Source organism: Adiantum capillus-veneris, chromosome 5 (assembly GCF_014529385.1).
Source record: "Adiantum capillus-veneris isolate H3 chromosome 5, ASM1452938v2, whole genome shotgun sequence".
Classification (NCBI taxonomy): Eukaryota; Viridiplantae; Streptophyta; class Polypodiopsida; order Polypodiales; family Pteridaceae; genus Adiantum; species Adiantum capillus-veneris.
This window is the reverse complement of record NC_140935.1, coordinates 120,426,493-120,442,748: the sequence shown is the minus strand read 5'-3', so window position 1 is coordinate 120,442,748 and position 16,256 is coordinate 120,426,493. Positions and strand designations below refer to the sequence as shown.

The 16,256-nt window shown below is 44.4% G+C and overlaps 1 protein-coding gene across 2 annotated transcripts in view; it reads right to left on the bottom strand.

Moving 5' to 3' along the window:
• The window catches only part of LOC147458004 (uncharacterized), a 35,208-nt gene extending 20,169 nt beyond the window's left edge, over positions 1 to 15,039 (bottom strand). The window contains exons 1-2 of one of the 2 annotated variants that reach the window (XM_086511743.1): positions 14,816 to 15,039; positions 14,189 to 14,358 (exon numbers count right to left, since the gene is read on the bottom strand). In XM_086511743.1, the coding sequence (XP_086367869.1) occupies positions 14,189 to 14,263 (75 nt within the window). In that variant the 5' untranslated portion in view covers positions 14,264 to 14,358; positions 14,816 to 15,039. Of the gene's footprint in view, positions 1 to 14,188 lie in introns of both variants that reach the window. The other variant, XM_086511742.1, reaches the window with a different exon arrangement.
• Between the last annotated feature and the right edge of the window lie 1,217 nt (positions 15,040 to 16,256).

The window sequence follows — 16,256 nt, the reverse complement described above, 5'->3', positions numbered from 1 at the left end:
GTTTGCAATGTCAAGGGTGTTTAGGGCACGAGGACTTCTACGTAATTCCTTTGGGACGTTTTGACGTCCTCCTCAAAATCCCTTGGTACCATACGAACAATGTTGTGGTTGACTCTCGGGCTGAGAAAGCGACTTTGACAAATGAAGGGCACAGAAATTGTACTCGATGAAATTCAGCTTCTTTCCTCGATTTTCTGGAGAGAACTGAATGATGATTGAAGGTCAAATATATTTTTACCTAGAAAAAGAACGCCAAACTTTTCTCCACACTCATGCCGATTGCTTTTCTGAGGGCCTGCCAGGCGAGTTGCCACCAGCTCATCCTGAGGATCATACCATTGATCTGATACCTGGAAGCACACCACTGAACCGGCCACCTTACCGTGTGAGTCGAGCCCAGAATGGAGAAATTATGAATCAAGTGAAAGACCACTTGGAAAGGGTCTTATCCAGCCGAGTACTTCACCTTACTGCTCTCCGGTGTTGTTGGTTTTGAAGAAAGACGGATCTTGGAGAATGTGCATTGACTATAGAGCTCTCAACAAAATCACCATCAAGAACAGATTTTCGATTCCTAGGATCGATGATATTCTAGACCAACTACAGGGATCCTCTTGTTTCAGCAGGATCGATTTGAAGAGTGGATATCATTAGATCATAATCGCGCCGGGAGATGTCTACAAGACAGCTTTTTGGACGACCTTCGGTTTATTCGAGTTTTTGGTTATGCCTTTTGGGCTTACCAGTGCTCCACGACCTTTAACCGAATGATGGATATGATTTTCAAAGAGTACAGATCTTTTGTGGGCACTTTCTTTGATGACATTATTGTCTTCTCCAAGGATGAGGCAGAACATAGAGAACATCTGCTACAGGTCTTTCAGGCATTACGAGATCACAAGTTGGTGATTAATGCAAAGAAAAGTGATTCTTTCCTACTCGTGTCACGTGACACATCCCAACCCTATGTGTCCGTGGACAAGCTACACCACAGCAAGGTTCAGTCAGTCCAGTCAGTCTAGATAGCAGTGATCTGGCACTTTTGTGAGTCTATTCGTAGACCGTGCACACCCAGTCACTTAGCATAGATGCATATCCTCCGGTTGCACACAGCATGATCATCGGAATTCCCATCGGAATCCATTAGCATCAATTAGGGGAATTTTCCAGTGTATTTAGCCTATTTTCCTATTTATTGGTATTTTCACTTATTATTTTTTAATGACTTTCCAACAAAAGTAGGTAGGGCAATTTTGCTAAGTTAATATATAAGCAAACCCAAGTTAGCACTTTCTGGCAGAAGAGGCAGCAGGAGCTTCCCGCTCAACAGGCAACTTCTCAGCAGTACCCCCCCGCAGCAGTAGACCCTCGCCATCCACTCCTTCCCTTTGGCGTTTCCTCCCAGCAAGCCATTGCCTACAAGTCCTCTTGCCTGCCGTTTTCCAACCTCAGCAGATACATCCCAGCCAGCGTTTTTCAGCCTTGACAAAAACGCCAGCATCACTTGCAGATTCAGCGTTTTTTCAGCCTTGTCAAAAACGCCAGCTTAGCAGTAGCAAAAACGCAGAATTCAGTAGTTGGATTCTCGCAGTTTTCAGCATGTGACACCGCAGTAGATCACCCCCAGATTGGTTGCAGAATGTTCCCCCATTTTCAGCCATAAAAACGCAGCCAAACCAGTCAATTTCAGCCACCGAAACAATCCCGAAAATCAGCAGTTAGAAGACCACAGATTTCAGCCACCAAGTCATCGTCGTCATCACCGTCGTCGTCATCGGCATAGTCCAACTTGCATCTGTCCATTGCATACGCATTGTACACCTTTGTGCAATCAAAGAATAGACCACTCTCGCCAACGAGAGTGGGGCCTTCGGAGGAGGGTTTTACAACCTCTCGGGTGTCATATCTCTTCTCTCTCCTTCTCTCAGTCTCATTCACTTACACGCACAATATCCACTCACTTTCTTCGTGACCACAGCACTCTACAAGACGGAAAGCTCTCTCTTTCCCTAAAGAACTAAAAGGAACCTTGAGCAATAAAGATCACTAATCTTGAGAAAATACAACATTCATTCCGTTGCACCTTACATTGGTATCAGAGCTTTGAAAGTGTTCTGCATTACTCAAGGAAAGAACCACAAGAACCACAAGAATTTTTTTTGCTTGTTGCGATCGCACGAACCCAAGTTTACTTGGGCGTGGCGATTCCTAATCGTGTTTTGTTGAAGAGTGACAGGAACCCCAAGAAAGAAGGGCTTGTCCAGCCTCCCCTTGTGTCTCTTTTCACTCATTGAGAGCGGACCGTGCACTTAGCGGCCGGCCAATCGACGTGAGGTGGGAAAAAGCAACCTTGGTGTGAGCGCAAGGCCGCCAAGGGGTGCGCCTGCAGAAAAGAGTAGAACTCGGGTGAAGAGAAGATCCTTCTCAACGCGATTTGCAAGCGAAAGACAACCTCAAGAATCCAAGACCCTAAAGACTCAAGAACCTCAAGAACTCAAGTTCCTTGTGAACTTAACAACCCAAGACCCGCAAGAACCCAAGTTCCTTGTGGACTTAAGAACCCAAGACCCCAAGAACCCACAAGAACCCACAACTTCAGCATGATCATCACTCGAAGCGGTATGGATACTTCTCATTCAGGTGATGAGCATGAGAGAGGCGACGAAGGATTCTCCCCACTAGGAGATTTTTCCAACCCTCCCCCTTCGCCATCTACGCCACGAGTTGTCCTCACTCCTATGGAGATGATGGTCAAGTCGATGTTGGACATGATGGCACAACAACAAGAAACGAATCGAGTTGCATTGGCACAACTCGCAAGCAAAGCAGAAGAACAGGCAGCAAAGAACCGTGCACAAGAAGCCAAGGAACGCGAGCGCGATGAAAGAAACACCACACTTGCTGCGGAACAAGAAGAAAATCGACTTGCTCAGAAACGTGAGCGCATTGCTCTTGCCGCAAAACAAGAAGAAAATTGACTTGCTCTCGAACGCGAGCGCAATGAACGGAATGCACGAAGAGCAGAAAAGGACGCCGAGCGTGAAGCTCAAAGGGAGCTTCGCAATCAAGAATTTATTGCACAAATCCTAGCCTCGAAGACCGAACCACCCAAAGATCGTGGAAGTTCGTCAAGTGGCCCAAGCCACGACGCGGATTCCAACCATCCAGTTACAGAAAAGTTGACTTTCAGTAAGTATGACGGTAAGATGGATGCTACAGTTATTCATTCTTGGTTGCATCAATTTAATGCTTATTTTGCGACAACTAAGAAAACAGGAAATAGCAAAGTTTTGACGGCAGCTATATACCTTGTCGGTGATGCCATTAATTGGTACCACGCATAGCAAGAGGCACAACTAGCCGCGCACCTTGAGGCAGCCGACGATTTCACGCCCCTCTCTTTTAGTTGGGCTGATTTCCAAGACAAGCTCAAGGCGCGGTTTATGCCACCTCAGTACCTCGCACAATTGAAGGACGATTGGCGCACTCTCAAGCAAAATGGTATGCCGGTTATGTCTTTCTCTAATCGTGTTTTGCAGCTAGGTACCCAACTACGCATGTTGGATGAAGAGCGCAAAGAGGCTTTTCTCTTTGGATTGGACGAGTATATCAAGTACGACGTCGAGGTACTCGATCCAATCGATCTCAACAAGGCGATAGCGATTGCTCTCGCACAGGAGATGAAGCACAACAAAGGAAAGCCTAAGGAGAACAAGACTTCCACAAGTACCTCGCAGACTCCTCAGAACTGTAAGAACGGTAAGAATGATAACTCTTCTAACCAATCTACCAACAATATCTCATCAAGGAATTCTTCCAATGAATCTAAAGGTAAGGCTAACACAACTGCTAAACCTAAGCTTACTCCAGATGAAAAGGTAGCACAAGGAATTGTAGGAGGTTACATAACTTCGGAAGAACAAAGCACTTATTCTAAAGAAGGTCGTTGTTTTCATTGTCACATTAAGGGTCACATAAAAAGAACATGTCCTAAGCTTGAATCGAATGAATCTAAAGAACCCACAGCACCCACTACATCTGTCAATGTAATGAATGATACCATGGGTGTGCCCAAAGTTTCTCAGGACCCTCCCATTGATGATTCTCTCATTAAATGTTATGGTCGTACGTCGGGGCACCGTTTTGTCATATTGTTTGACCCAAGTAGTATGCATGATGTGATCAGCCCCTCTCTTGTTGAGCGAGCCCGCCTCGAAGTTAGTCCGAGATCTCCTATCGAGGTCTCTGGCTTTCGTCCTGGTATGGACACTCTGATCACGAAGGAGTGCCTTGATGTGTTGTTTGCAATTCAACAAACTGCCTTCACTAGAAGATTTGTTGTTTCTCCTCTCTCAGGATGTGATATGATTTTAGGCATAAAATGGTTTCGTGAAATAAACCCTCTCGTTGATTGGGAGGCTAGCACTTTTACTCTCAATGTCAAAAGTGATTCTCCTACTGTCTTTCATGGAATGGACACTGCTCCTTCTCCATCTCTCATTGCTAATATGCAGGACAAGGTTGAAAGGGTTCGGGATAAGGAGATTCTCTCAATCTCTCTTTCTCCACAGCATGACACACAGGATTTGCATGTTTAGGAGAAGCATGATGATTTGAAGGATAATGATTTGCATGATAATTTGGATGACAATGACAAACATGATGATTTGCATGATCAAGATGTGATTTCTCACAAGCATGATGAGTTGCATGAAGATGATGTGATTGTTCACAAGGATGATGTGTTAGTTGATGCTTTTTCTAGCGAAGCTAACCTCGTTGTAGATTCGATCAATCCCCAAGAATCGATCTTGGCTTTCGAGTCAAGGTCCACAGATCCCCCACAAGAAGATTCGATAGATCCCGAAGAAGCGATCTTGGCTCTCAAGCCTTGGTCCAAAGAACCATCACGGGAAGTATTATGTGTTTGCATGATTGATACGCACGCATTGTTCGAGTGTTTCATTCATGAAGGTTTCCTGTATTTTAGTCAGCATCGTTATGTGATCCCTTTTACTAGGCATGACATATTGTATGTTGAGCACGTTTCTATCACGGATGAGCACGAATGTATGTGGATTGTTCATGAAAAGTTGAAAAGTTTGTATGTCAGGGAGTCACATTCCATATCTCTTCCTTGGCATGACACAGTTTCCGAAAGAGCACATGATAGTATGAGCACCAAGCATGGGCATTTCCATTGTGATTTGCCACAGTTGATTGATTTCGATCAAACAGAAAAGATTCGACCTTATTCTTTGCATGTGTTTGATGAACGGTTTGTCACTCCGTCTCTATGTTCATCTACATTGCATACACAGTCTTTAGAGGAGACAAGATTTTTTTCCTTCACTTTACATGGAATGGGTATGTTCATGGTTTTGTGTTGGAGATGCTTTCAGGAATTTTCAGCCATGGAGATTCTTGAAGACGGAAGAAGCAAGACTCTAGACGAAGTGGAAGCAAGAAAGGAGATTCAAAAGACTTTGTGTCCCTTTGGGCGCGGCCCAAAGAAGCAAGCGTTGCAGACCTTTATGAAGTTCAAGTACCACACGACCCACACATCAGAGTGGGCCGGTCAAGAGTCCCTTCTAGGATTCCGGATGCTGTTGGCGATCTCCCTCGACGCCATACAGTTCGGTATCAGTACCTCACTTTGAAAAGGAGGGGATGTCACGTGACACATCCCAACCCTATGTGTCTGTGGACAAGCTACACCACAGTAAGGTTCAGTCAGTCCAGTCAGTCTAGATTAGCAGTGATCTGGCACTTTTGTGAGTCTATTCGTAGACCGTGCATGCCCAATCACTTAGCATAGATGCATATCCTCCGGTTGCACATAGCATGATCATCGGAATTCCCATCAGAATCCATTAGCATCAGTTAGGGGAATTTTCCAGTGCATTTAGCCTATTTTCCTATTTGGTATTTTCACTTATTATTTTTTAATGACTTTCCAACAAAAGTAGGTAGGGCAATTTTGCTAAGTTAATATATAAGCAAACCCAAGTTAGCACTTTCTGGCAGAAGAGGCAGCAAGAGCTTCCCGCTCAATAGGCAACTTCTCAGCAGTACCCCCCCTCAGCAGTAGACCCTCGCCATCCACTCCTTCCCTTTGGCGTTTCCTCCCAGCAAGCCATCGCCTACAAGTCCTCTTGCCTGGCGTTTTCCAAAATAAAAGAATAGACCACTCTCGCCGACTAGAGTGGGGCCTTCGGAGGAGGGTTTTACAACCTCTCGGGTGTCGTATCTCTTCTCTCTCCTTCTCTCAGTCTCATTCACTTGCACGCACAATATCCACTCACTTTGTTCGTGACCACAGCACTCTACAAGACAGAAAGCTCTCTCTTTCCCTAAAGAACTAAAAGGAACCTTGAGCAATAAAGATCACTAATCTTGAGAAAATACAACATTCATTCCGCTGCACCTAACAACTCGAGATGCACTTTTTGGGACACATCGTCTCAGCAGCAGGAGTGCAGATGGACCCAACCAAGACAGAGACTATCTGTGATTGGCCCGATTTGAAGAATGTCCATGAAGTTAGAAGCTTCTTGGGCTTATGTTCTTACTACCGACGGTTCATTAGAAAGTTTACAAAGGTTGCTTCCCCTTTGCATATTTGAACACAGAAAGGAGTCCCTTTCTCGTGGGGACCCACAGAGGTGACTGCCTTTCCGACATTGAAAGAGAAATTGCCTACGGGACTAGTTTTGACTTTGCCGGATTTGCAAAAGTCATTTGAAGTATATTGTGATGCTTGTGGTCGTCTAATGCAAGAAGGCCATGGCATTGCCTACGAGAGTCGATTGTTCTCAAGGCCGGAATTGACAGCACAGATATATGAGAAAGAGATTTTGGCGGTTATCCATGCTCTTACTCAGTGGCGACATTACCTACTCGGAGCCGATTTTACAGTCTTCACAGATCACCAGAGTTTATGCTACTTCTTGTCACAAAAGCAGCTATCGGAAAAGCAGATGCGGTGGGCGAACATCTTGTTCAATTTTACTTCCAGATTGTCCATGTGCAGGGATAGAAGAACTTGGTGGCGGATGCTTTGTCCCGAAAGCCGTTGGTTTTGGCTATTTTCCGCAATACATCATAGGAGCTTCAAGAATATGGTCGATCACTATGCCACAGATACAGATTTTGCAGATATTTTTCACTCGAATACAGAATGGGGAGGTAGTAGCGGGATATTCCATTCGGGATGGCTACTTGATGAAGAAACCGATGTTGTGCGTTACACAGCCGTTGAGGGAAAAGGTTTTAACCGAATGCCACTATCCACCTTTTTCGGGTCACCGCGGCATTGCTACCACCTTGAAAGGTGTGGAGAGATACGTCTTTTGGCCGAGACTCAAGAAGGACGTGGACGATTTTGTACGCAATTGCTTGGTATGCCAGAAGGTCAAGTTTGACAGGCATAAAACACAGGGATTGTTATGGCCTTTACCCATACCCACCTGCCCTTGGGAAAGTATTGCAATGGATTTCATTTTTGATCTCCCAAGAACACAGAGTGGGCACGATGGTATCTGGACTGTTATTGACAGATTTAGCAAGCAAGCTCATTTCATTCCAGTGAAGAAGACAGTCAAGCCAGATCACTTAGCGAGATTGTTTGTGGCCCAGATCTTCAAATTACATGGCATGCCTGAGACAATTGTCTCCGACAAAGACCCCAAATTCACGAGTTTGTTTTGGAAGGCTATTTGGGAGAACATTGGCACACGGCTACAGTTCTCGTCATCTTTCCACCCGCAGACAAATAGGAAATCTGAGATTGCAAATTCAGTCGTACTGGATTTGTTGAAGTCTTCTTCGTTGGATCATAAGACTACATGAGAAAAGGTTTTTACGTTTGGTGGAATATGCCTATAATAACACGATCAACTCTTTGATGGGGAAGGTGTCATTTGAGATAATTGAATTTGCTATGAAGGTTCCACCCTTTCTTAGCACGAAAGATAAGATTTTCTTTTAAAGCCGACCAATTGACGAGGGACTTGGACTTGGTCTGGAAGGCTTTGAAGAAATCTCAGGCAAGACAAAAAAGGCAGCAAATCGACATCGTCGCGATTGAAATTAAAGGAGATGATTGGGCGCTCTTACGTTTTGAGAAGGCAGGCCTAAGAAAGAAAAAGGGAACGGAGCAGCTTTTTTCAAAGCTTAGCATGAGATACTATGGACCTTTCCAGATTTCCGGAAAGATAAATGATGTCTCCTTTCGACTGAAGCTGCCCGATACTTGGAGGATTCACAATGCTTTTCATGTGAGTCTCCGAAGCCTTTTAAAAGCGATGTGCCCGATCATGGGGAGCCTGATGAGGAACCCGAAGTGGAGGAAAACGAGGAGATACTCGTTCCAGAACAGATTTTGGCACATAAAGAAAGAAAGGTAAAAGTAAAATGATAAGGCGGTTCTTGGTTAAATTCAAGAACTATCCCGCATAGGATGCGAAGTGGATGGAGCAGGAGGACCTGGCAGATACACCTCAGATTGTGAACCTTTACCTTGAAGCATTTGGTTTAGCATAGTCTATTCCAAATTGAACCCCGAACTCAGCTGGGCGGAATTTGGTGCAGTGGGTATGCACAAGAGGGGAGTTGCTCCACTCCTTTGTCAATAAATTGCCACAATTTTGATACTAAAGTCACTGATGTCTCTTTTGAGTTTCGGGGATACTGTGAACTAACAGTATTCTGTTGTATGACTTTATGAGCTGGAATTCTCGACAATATGATACTGATTTGTTCTTGACTTATTTAAGTGCAGGAACTGATAGACGAAATGAACTGCAGCATTTCGGTCTGAAAGATCTCGATAGACGTGATTGCAATAAGGATTAGTTAATCGGGCATCTATGAGGTCCTGAGTGGATCTAGATGCCATTGCTAAATACGTTGCCGATTAATCATGGTCTGAGATCCGAATAAATTTTGAACGTGATTTGTCATGTGATGTCAAGTAATGTCATGTGATGTCCTTCGATGTGACTGAGATTGGTACATGCGCTAGATGTGTGTTCCTAGTGCGTTGGTACTAACAATCGGTGTCTGCTAAGACAGTTTATGGCCTCTGTTTTGCAGGCGTAATCGAGGGCGATTACAATGCTTTCAAGAGGGGGTATGTCACAAATGGGTGACGTGGCATGATGTGGCATGGTATGGCTCAGGAACAAATTCACACACCTCCCCGACTGGCCAGATCCCGAAAAATCCGTTGACATGCTGACGTACCATTCCGTACAATAGAATCCATTGATTTGCCATGCTTTCTACGCTGGGCTATTGACGTGGCAGTACGTACGGAAAAGCTGGCTGATTTGTACAGAAAAGCTGGCCAATTTGTACGGAATAAAGCAATGCCGAATTTCTACGCAAGCTTTTGGGAGAGGCTTTGGAATAAGTTGCTTTATTTTAAGTGGTTTTTAAATGAAGCTTTTGATTTCCAGCTTTTGGGACTTTGCTTTTAGCATCCCTTGTAAACCTTTATAAGCGTGGGTAGGGCTCCCACTCTTCAAAGCATCTGGACGCAGAGTTTGAGAGTGAGACCCCTCCCACTCTCTTGTACTTTGAACACAGATTAATACAAAAATAAATATCGAAAGGGGCGCCAGTCTTTGAGGCCAATATCTCTAGGCCCGTACGGAACTCCGCCGGGCCATGACGAATCAATTGAGAATTGTGAACTGTTTTGAAGTGAATCTTTGCTATGTTGCGGTAGAATCTTGACTTGGAGTGTCTAAGTTTGTTACAGATAGTCCATGTTCAGGGATAGAAGAATTTAGTTGCAGATGAGTTGTCTAGACAGCCCTTGGTTCTCACTATTTCCAAGATACATCATTAAAGCTTCAAGGTTATGGTAGATCAGTACGCCACAGATCCTGATTTTGTAATATATTTTACCGGATGCAAAGTGGAGAAACAGTTGCAAGCTATTCCATACGGGACGGCTATTTGATACTTTGATTGTTCATACAAATCATCACGCCCTCAAGTTGCTCCAATCTGTACCAAATACACCTTGGAGTGACCGTCAAGCTAGATGGTTCCAGTCTTGTGAGCAATTTGGTGGTGTGATTGATTGTGTTCCTAGTAAAGCTAACCCAATTGCAGATACGATCAGTCATGCAGGACCAATCTTGGCTCTCGAGTCGAGGTCCACAGTACCCATTCAGGAAGTACCTTTTGTTTGCATGATTAGTCAGTATGCATTGTTCGAGTCTCTCATTAGTGACGCTCTCTTGTTTTTTCGTCACCGTCTTTATGTGTTACCTTCTCATAAGAACACCATATTGCACGATGCGCATGATTCACTCACGGATGAGCACAGACGCGTGAAGATCACTCTAGAAAACAAAGAAACTTTGCATTCAAGGAATCCACAATGTTTCACGTTTGTATTTCATGTCAATCGGTTTTGCATGCTCATTCCTTGGCAAGACACAGTTACCGCAGAAGCACTAGCACGTTTCTCCATCAAGCATTGGTATTCCCTTTGTGGTTCGCCACAGTTGACAGTATTAGGTCGAAAAGTCAAGTTTAGATCGCATTTTTGGAATGTACTGGGTAAACAGTTTGGCACTCCGTCACATTTTTCATCTGCATTCCATCTGCAATCATTTAGAAAGCATAGTCTTTTTTCAGTCACTCGACAAGTAGCAGATGTGTCTATGATATTGTGGTTTCAAGAAAATTCCCCAAAGGAGATCCTGGAAGAAGATGAATTCGAGATCATAAACAAAAGTGAACTTTGAAGACATGGAGCCGAAGCAGACGATTCTGCATCACTTTCGGCGCGGCCCAAAGAAGCAAGCATTGCAAACCTTCTTGAAGTTCAAGTATCGTGGGACCCACGAAGCAAAGTTGTCGGCGGACTATACGCCATACGAAAGCAATACAGCTCGGTGCCAATACCTCACCTTGAAAAGGGAGGGATGTCACGTGCACATCTAACCCTATGTGCATGTGGACAAGCTATAACTCCTACTTCTAGGACTTAGGTCAACCTAGGAAGTGTTATGGCAACCTTGTGAGCTTGTGCGTAGGATGTGCATGTCCAGGAACTTAAGAGTAGATGCATACCCTCTGATTGCACAACCCATAAGCATTTAGCATCAATACCTAGCACCAAGCATAAGCATTTTCAATGCATACGAACCCTTTTCATAACCGCGCGTGAACCACCTCTTATTAGGCATTTATTTAATTAAATGGCCTTTGGAATTCCATAATAGTGGGGGCTACCTTGTAGCTGCTCGACCTAGCATTAGACACCTACTTATGTAGACCTTGGGGCACCAGTATCAAGCAAAGGAGCAATAGAGAGCCACTCAACTACCAGCAAGACAAGTACCCAGCGTTTTCCTTGACAGCCCACTAGCGGTCATCATCAGCACCCATCAGCCCTAGGCGTTTTTGCATCAGCCTCACCAGCGTTTTCAGCTTTGATCAGCGTTTTCATCCTCATCATTGTCGTCAGCACCCCGTCGCCACAGCAGAGCATCAGCGATCAGTTTTCAGCCCTCACATACCTCAGTGTTTTCAGTTTTTAGCCCTCAGATCAGCCAGCGTTGGCATCGGCGATACCAGATCTGCCCATAGCCTCACCGCATTTGCAGATCCCCAGCAGTATCCCCAGCGTTTTCAGATTTCAGCCCTTTAGCCTCGCAGTATCAAGGACTCCCAAGCATCGTCGTCGTCGTCGTCGTCGTCATCATCAAGCATCTCAGCATCTAGAACCATTGTAGCAGACTTTGTGCAATTAAAGCAAACACCTCTCTAGCAATAGAGAGGGGGCCCTTGGAGGGGGGTTTGGGACCCCATCTGGTGTCGATCCTCTCTCTCTCTCTCTCTCTCTCTCTCTCTCTCTCTCTCTCTCTCTCTCTCACTCTCACCACTTTCTCTCAGTATTCATTTTCTCTTGTTTTGGTCTATTGCACAATCTCTCATAAAGTAAAGGGGGGCTCTCTCTCCCCTTCGATAAAGGGAACCTTGGGCACGAACTAAGCACTCATCCTGAGCATACACCATCATTCACTTCCGCTGCACATTACATTGCAAGACACATCCTCAATCACGAGAGGTTTTTTTTATTTTATTTTTTTGGTGGTGGTGTGTGTGTGTGTCTGTGTTGGGGGGGGGGGGGGGGGGGTTAGCGGATTAGTGTGAAATCCAATCTCTGATACCAAGGTCAACTGCAGCAGAATCAAAAGAATTGGTAGAGTCGAGAATTCACACTTTGACAATCCCTTTGTTCTTTCCTTGCGTTAGTGAATGCAACTTTGTGTTATTGATGGTCCTTTTAATTTTTTGTAGAGAGAGAGAGTCGGAGAGATGAGGTAGAGATAAAGAGAGAGAGAGAGAGAGAGAGAGGGGAGAAACATGAATCGATGGGGTCCCAACCAATTCTCTCAAGGGCCCCTTACGCCATTACTGATGTGGTATTTGCTTTAGATTGCGTGAATGGAATATAGCCGAATGCAATACCTCAATGCAAGACTCGACTCGACTCGACTCGAATGGATGATGTAGCCACGGTAACTCTTTGAGATGAAGCACCTCTAGGGCTGATTTGATGCAGCTATGTAATCCGGCTTGATGTGGGTTGCAGATGCCACCACTACAAAGTTTTGCGGGTGATTTGCACACCCAATGTGAGAAGATTTATGGGCTGAATTCTGGCTGCAAAAACGCAGATCTGCGATGCAAAACAAAGGGCTGAGAGCGCAGCTGAATGATGGCACAGTTGATGGGCAGCAGATGGGCCAACTCCAAAAGCGATGGGTCTCAGCAAGGAAAGAGCCTTGGACTTGTAAAAGTTGGGCACTCAAATCTTTCTCCTGGCAACTCTCTCTCTCTCTCTCTCTCTCTCTCTCTCTCTCTCGCACAACATGGGAGACACCCAATACGACTATTTACAGAAGCAGACATTGACGAAGCTCTTCAACAACCGATGCAATACTTTCTCGGACGACGCTCGATGCCGGGCATCCTGCGGCATTGATGATGATGATGATGAAGATGTTTTTAGTCCTTGGTTTTTCACTTTACTTCATTTTTGTTTTTATACCCAGACATTGGCTTAGATCCACAAGGATTGTATCGGTTTGGTCTCATAGGTCATTTTGGCCTTTTGAAGACGTTTAACATAACATTTTATTTCATTTCATCTCTCTCTCTCTCTCTCTCTCTCTCTCTCTCTCTCTCTCTCTCTCTCTCTCTCTCTCTCTCTCTCTCTCTCTCTCTCTCTCAGCAGTGCTTCCTTCCAAGAATCGCCTCCTTTCTGTCTACTACAACATCTGCAGCCATCACCGGTGAGGCTATGTGGCCCCTTTATGCTTCCAGATTCCCCTTATGTATTTGTTGACTCCTGCTAGGGCAAGTGACTTTGAGATGATTTAGTAAATTATATCATAAGTCTCTTATTTGATATTTTATTGGGAGAGTGAGTTTCTAGGAAAATGAACGAGGTCCAAATACAAGCATATAATCTGAGAGCGGGAACTTGTGTATGACTCAAACTCGAGTAATTGAACACTGGTACTGCTCTGGCAATTTGAACAAGAGTTTGCATGTAAAAAAATGTAAAGAACATGCAATACATTCTGGCCTTAATTCAAAGACCATTGTCAAAATTATTCTTGTCAAAAGGGAAAACAAATTTTGTAGAAAGGCAATATTCCAGCATAAGCAACTTGAATCAGCAATAAATATTAGAAACAGAGACATGTCTGTCCTCTCCAAAACAGTCAAACCTGTCCTCCCAAAACACCAATTGCAAACACAGCAAAGTATGAATGCAACACAAACATTTCCTCTTCAATGAATGCAGGTGCATACATTTCTCTCAAAACACCAATTGCAAACGCTGGCAAGCATGAACACAACACATTATGCAAAGGTGATCCTTGCGATAAAACAAGGAAGCATGAAACTTGGAGGCCACATCTTTAGAGCATTTGGAGAAAGAAACACAATCACCAATCTCCAAGAATAAAAGGCATCAGAAAGTAACTTCAAAAAGAGCACTTAGGCAGAGTTCCCATCTGCTGAATATAAAACAACAACTTTAATATCAAAAACAGAAGTAGAACCTCCAATCCAGATCCATACAAGATATTGTACAATGGATTTAAACAAATCGAGCATTGAAAAAAGTTCAACAGGAAGCACAAACCTTTTGAGACAGAGGTGGCTCCACGTAGGCCTTCTTCTCGTATCCTGGAGGAGGATATGGATAGCAGCGAGACATAGTGCCAAAAAGCTTTGCAACAAGGCACTGGCAGCCACTCTGAGTGGTGTGGATGAAAAAGAAATCCACAGAGACTAATAGGACAGGAACTCTTCCTGCAATCCAGCACCATGTCAATGCATGAAAGCACATGCAGAGCTTCCACAGTCCTACTGAGAAGTGTACACAATCCTCTTGCCCAATGAGAGGCTCTAATGTTACAAGCAAAAAGGGAAGCACTTCAAATTCTATCAAAGCATTTTGGGTATTGATTGCTGAGGAGCACCACCAGTAAATCCGTCACTTGCCCACTGCCCATCTTGTTAAGTACCTTCCAGGACCCTAAACCTAGCAGCTCATCGGCACCTCCTCTTTACAAGCATAGCTGTAATACAGCGAGCTCTCTCAAAGGAATGAGAATCAAAAGCCCTAAGGCTGCGATCTCCAGTGCAGGAGGGCATGCCCTGACAGTGAAGAGGTTCGAGCTTTTCCAAGAAATACAAGCAATCACGTTACGGCCTTAACAGCTTCTAATGTTTTTGATGTATTATTGAAGAGGGTTACTGTGCTTACTTCATGGGCATTTTAGTATTCGAAGAAACAGTTCCAGTTTTGAAACAATCACGTTCAAGCTGTGCTGCCCGATCTCGCTAACAACCGAGAAGCCACATTTCTACGATTTTAGCCATACGCGAATGACAGGGAAGGCGAGGAAGGCTTGATGATACTCGTCGTAAGGGAACGTATCACGATGACAGGTGATGTAGTGTCGAAAAAAAAATACAAAAAACCCCCGTTTGATGCAAACACCCTTTCCCATAGGATCGCCAAGCTGTGGTGGATGGTTCAACCACCTTGTGTATGTTTGGGATAAAGGTTTTTCCCAGGGGTGAAAAGGGTTGATAGGCTAGTTCTCCTCCTCTCTTTTGGGAAAAAAAAAAGTACGAGTGCTTTTCCCATATGTAAGCATTAAATTTACACCATGGTCTAATATAAGGCCTAAACGACCCTTTAGTTAGGTGACAAAAAAAAAGTGAGTGGCCCCGCAAAGGTTGGCGATGGGCTACGAGCTATGTGGCCTGCACTAGCTTTTGTCATCAGCCATTAATCTTTGGTTGTGCCTTGAGCAGTTGCTAACTGAGTGATTCTATCGTTGTTGGACATGTAGTGTTTGACTGCCATCGTTGTCGATTGCAGCCATCCTGCATTGTTGTTGTCACCTCTTCCTACCGGTTCTCACACTAGTGGGGTTGTGTCAGCCACTGCCATCAACCGGATGGTGAGTGGGTGTAGTGATCCCCACAACAGCGATTGATGCCATCTCTTTGAACGTCCCCACAATCAATGTTTTGTAGCCTCCTAGGGTTGTTTTCTGATGCCCACAGGCTCAAGGTTCATTAGGATTGCTCTCTATAGCTCTTAGGATACCTAATTGTTGTGGTGCGTGGTGGTCTTTTAGAATGGTTTTCCACTACAAAAGTATATAGGTGTCTCTTGGAGCGAGAGGTCTTGAGCTGATTTTGGTGAGTGCTTTTTTAGAATCCGATGAGCAGATTCCAAAAAGATTCTTTCTCAACCTCAACCCTTATCTTTTTTCTCTCTCCTCTCTCTCCTCTCTCTCTCTCTCTCATAGATTTCTTTCCTTGGCGAGCACACATACACAAAGGACCAAATCATTAAACACATACACACTCTTTCAAATATTTAACACAACTCAATCAAAGATTGTGATCCTAGAGCCATGAGCATGAAACGGTCTCTCTCTCCCTCTGTTCTGGCAAGGCATCATGTTTTGCTCTCTCTCTCTCTCTCTCTCTCTCTCTCTCTCTCTCTCTCTCTCTCTCTCTCTCTCTCTCTCTCTCTCACTCTCACACACACACACACACTCTCTCTCTCTCTCACACACACACACAACAAGGACAAGTATACACCCAAATCATTTAACACCAAGATTAATGTTAACAACATGAGAAACATTAGGATTTTTAAACGAGAATAATTCAAAACAACTTTG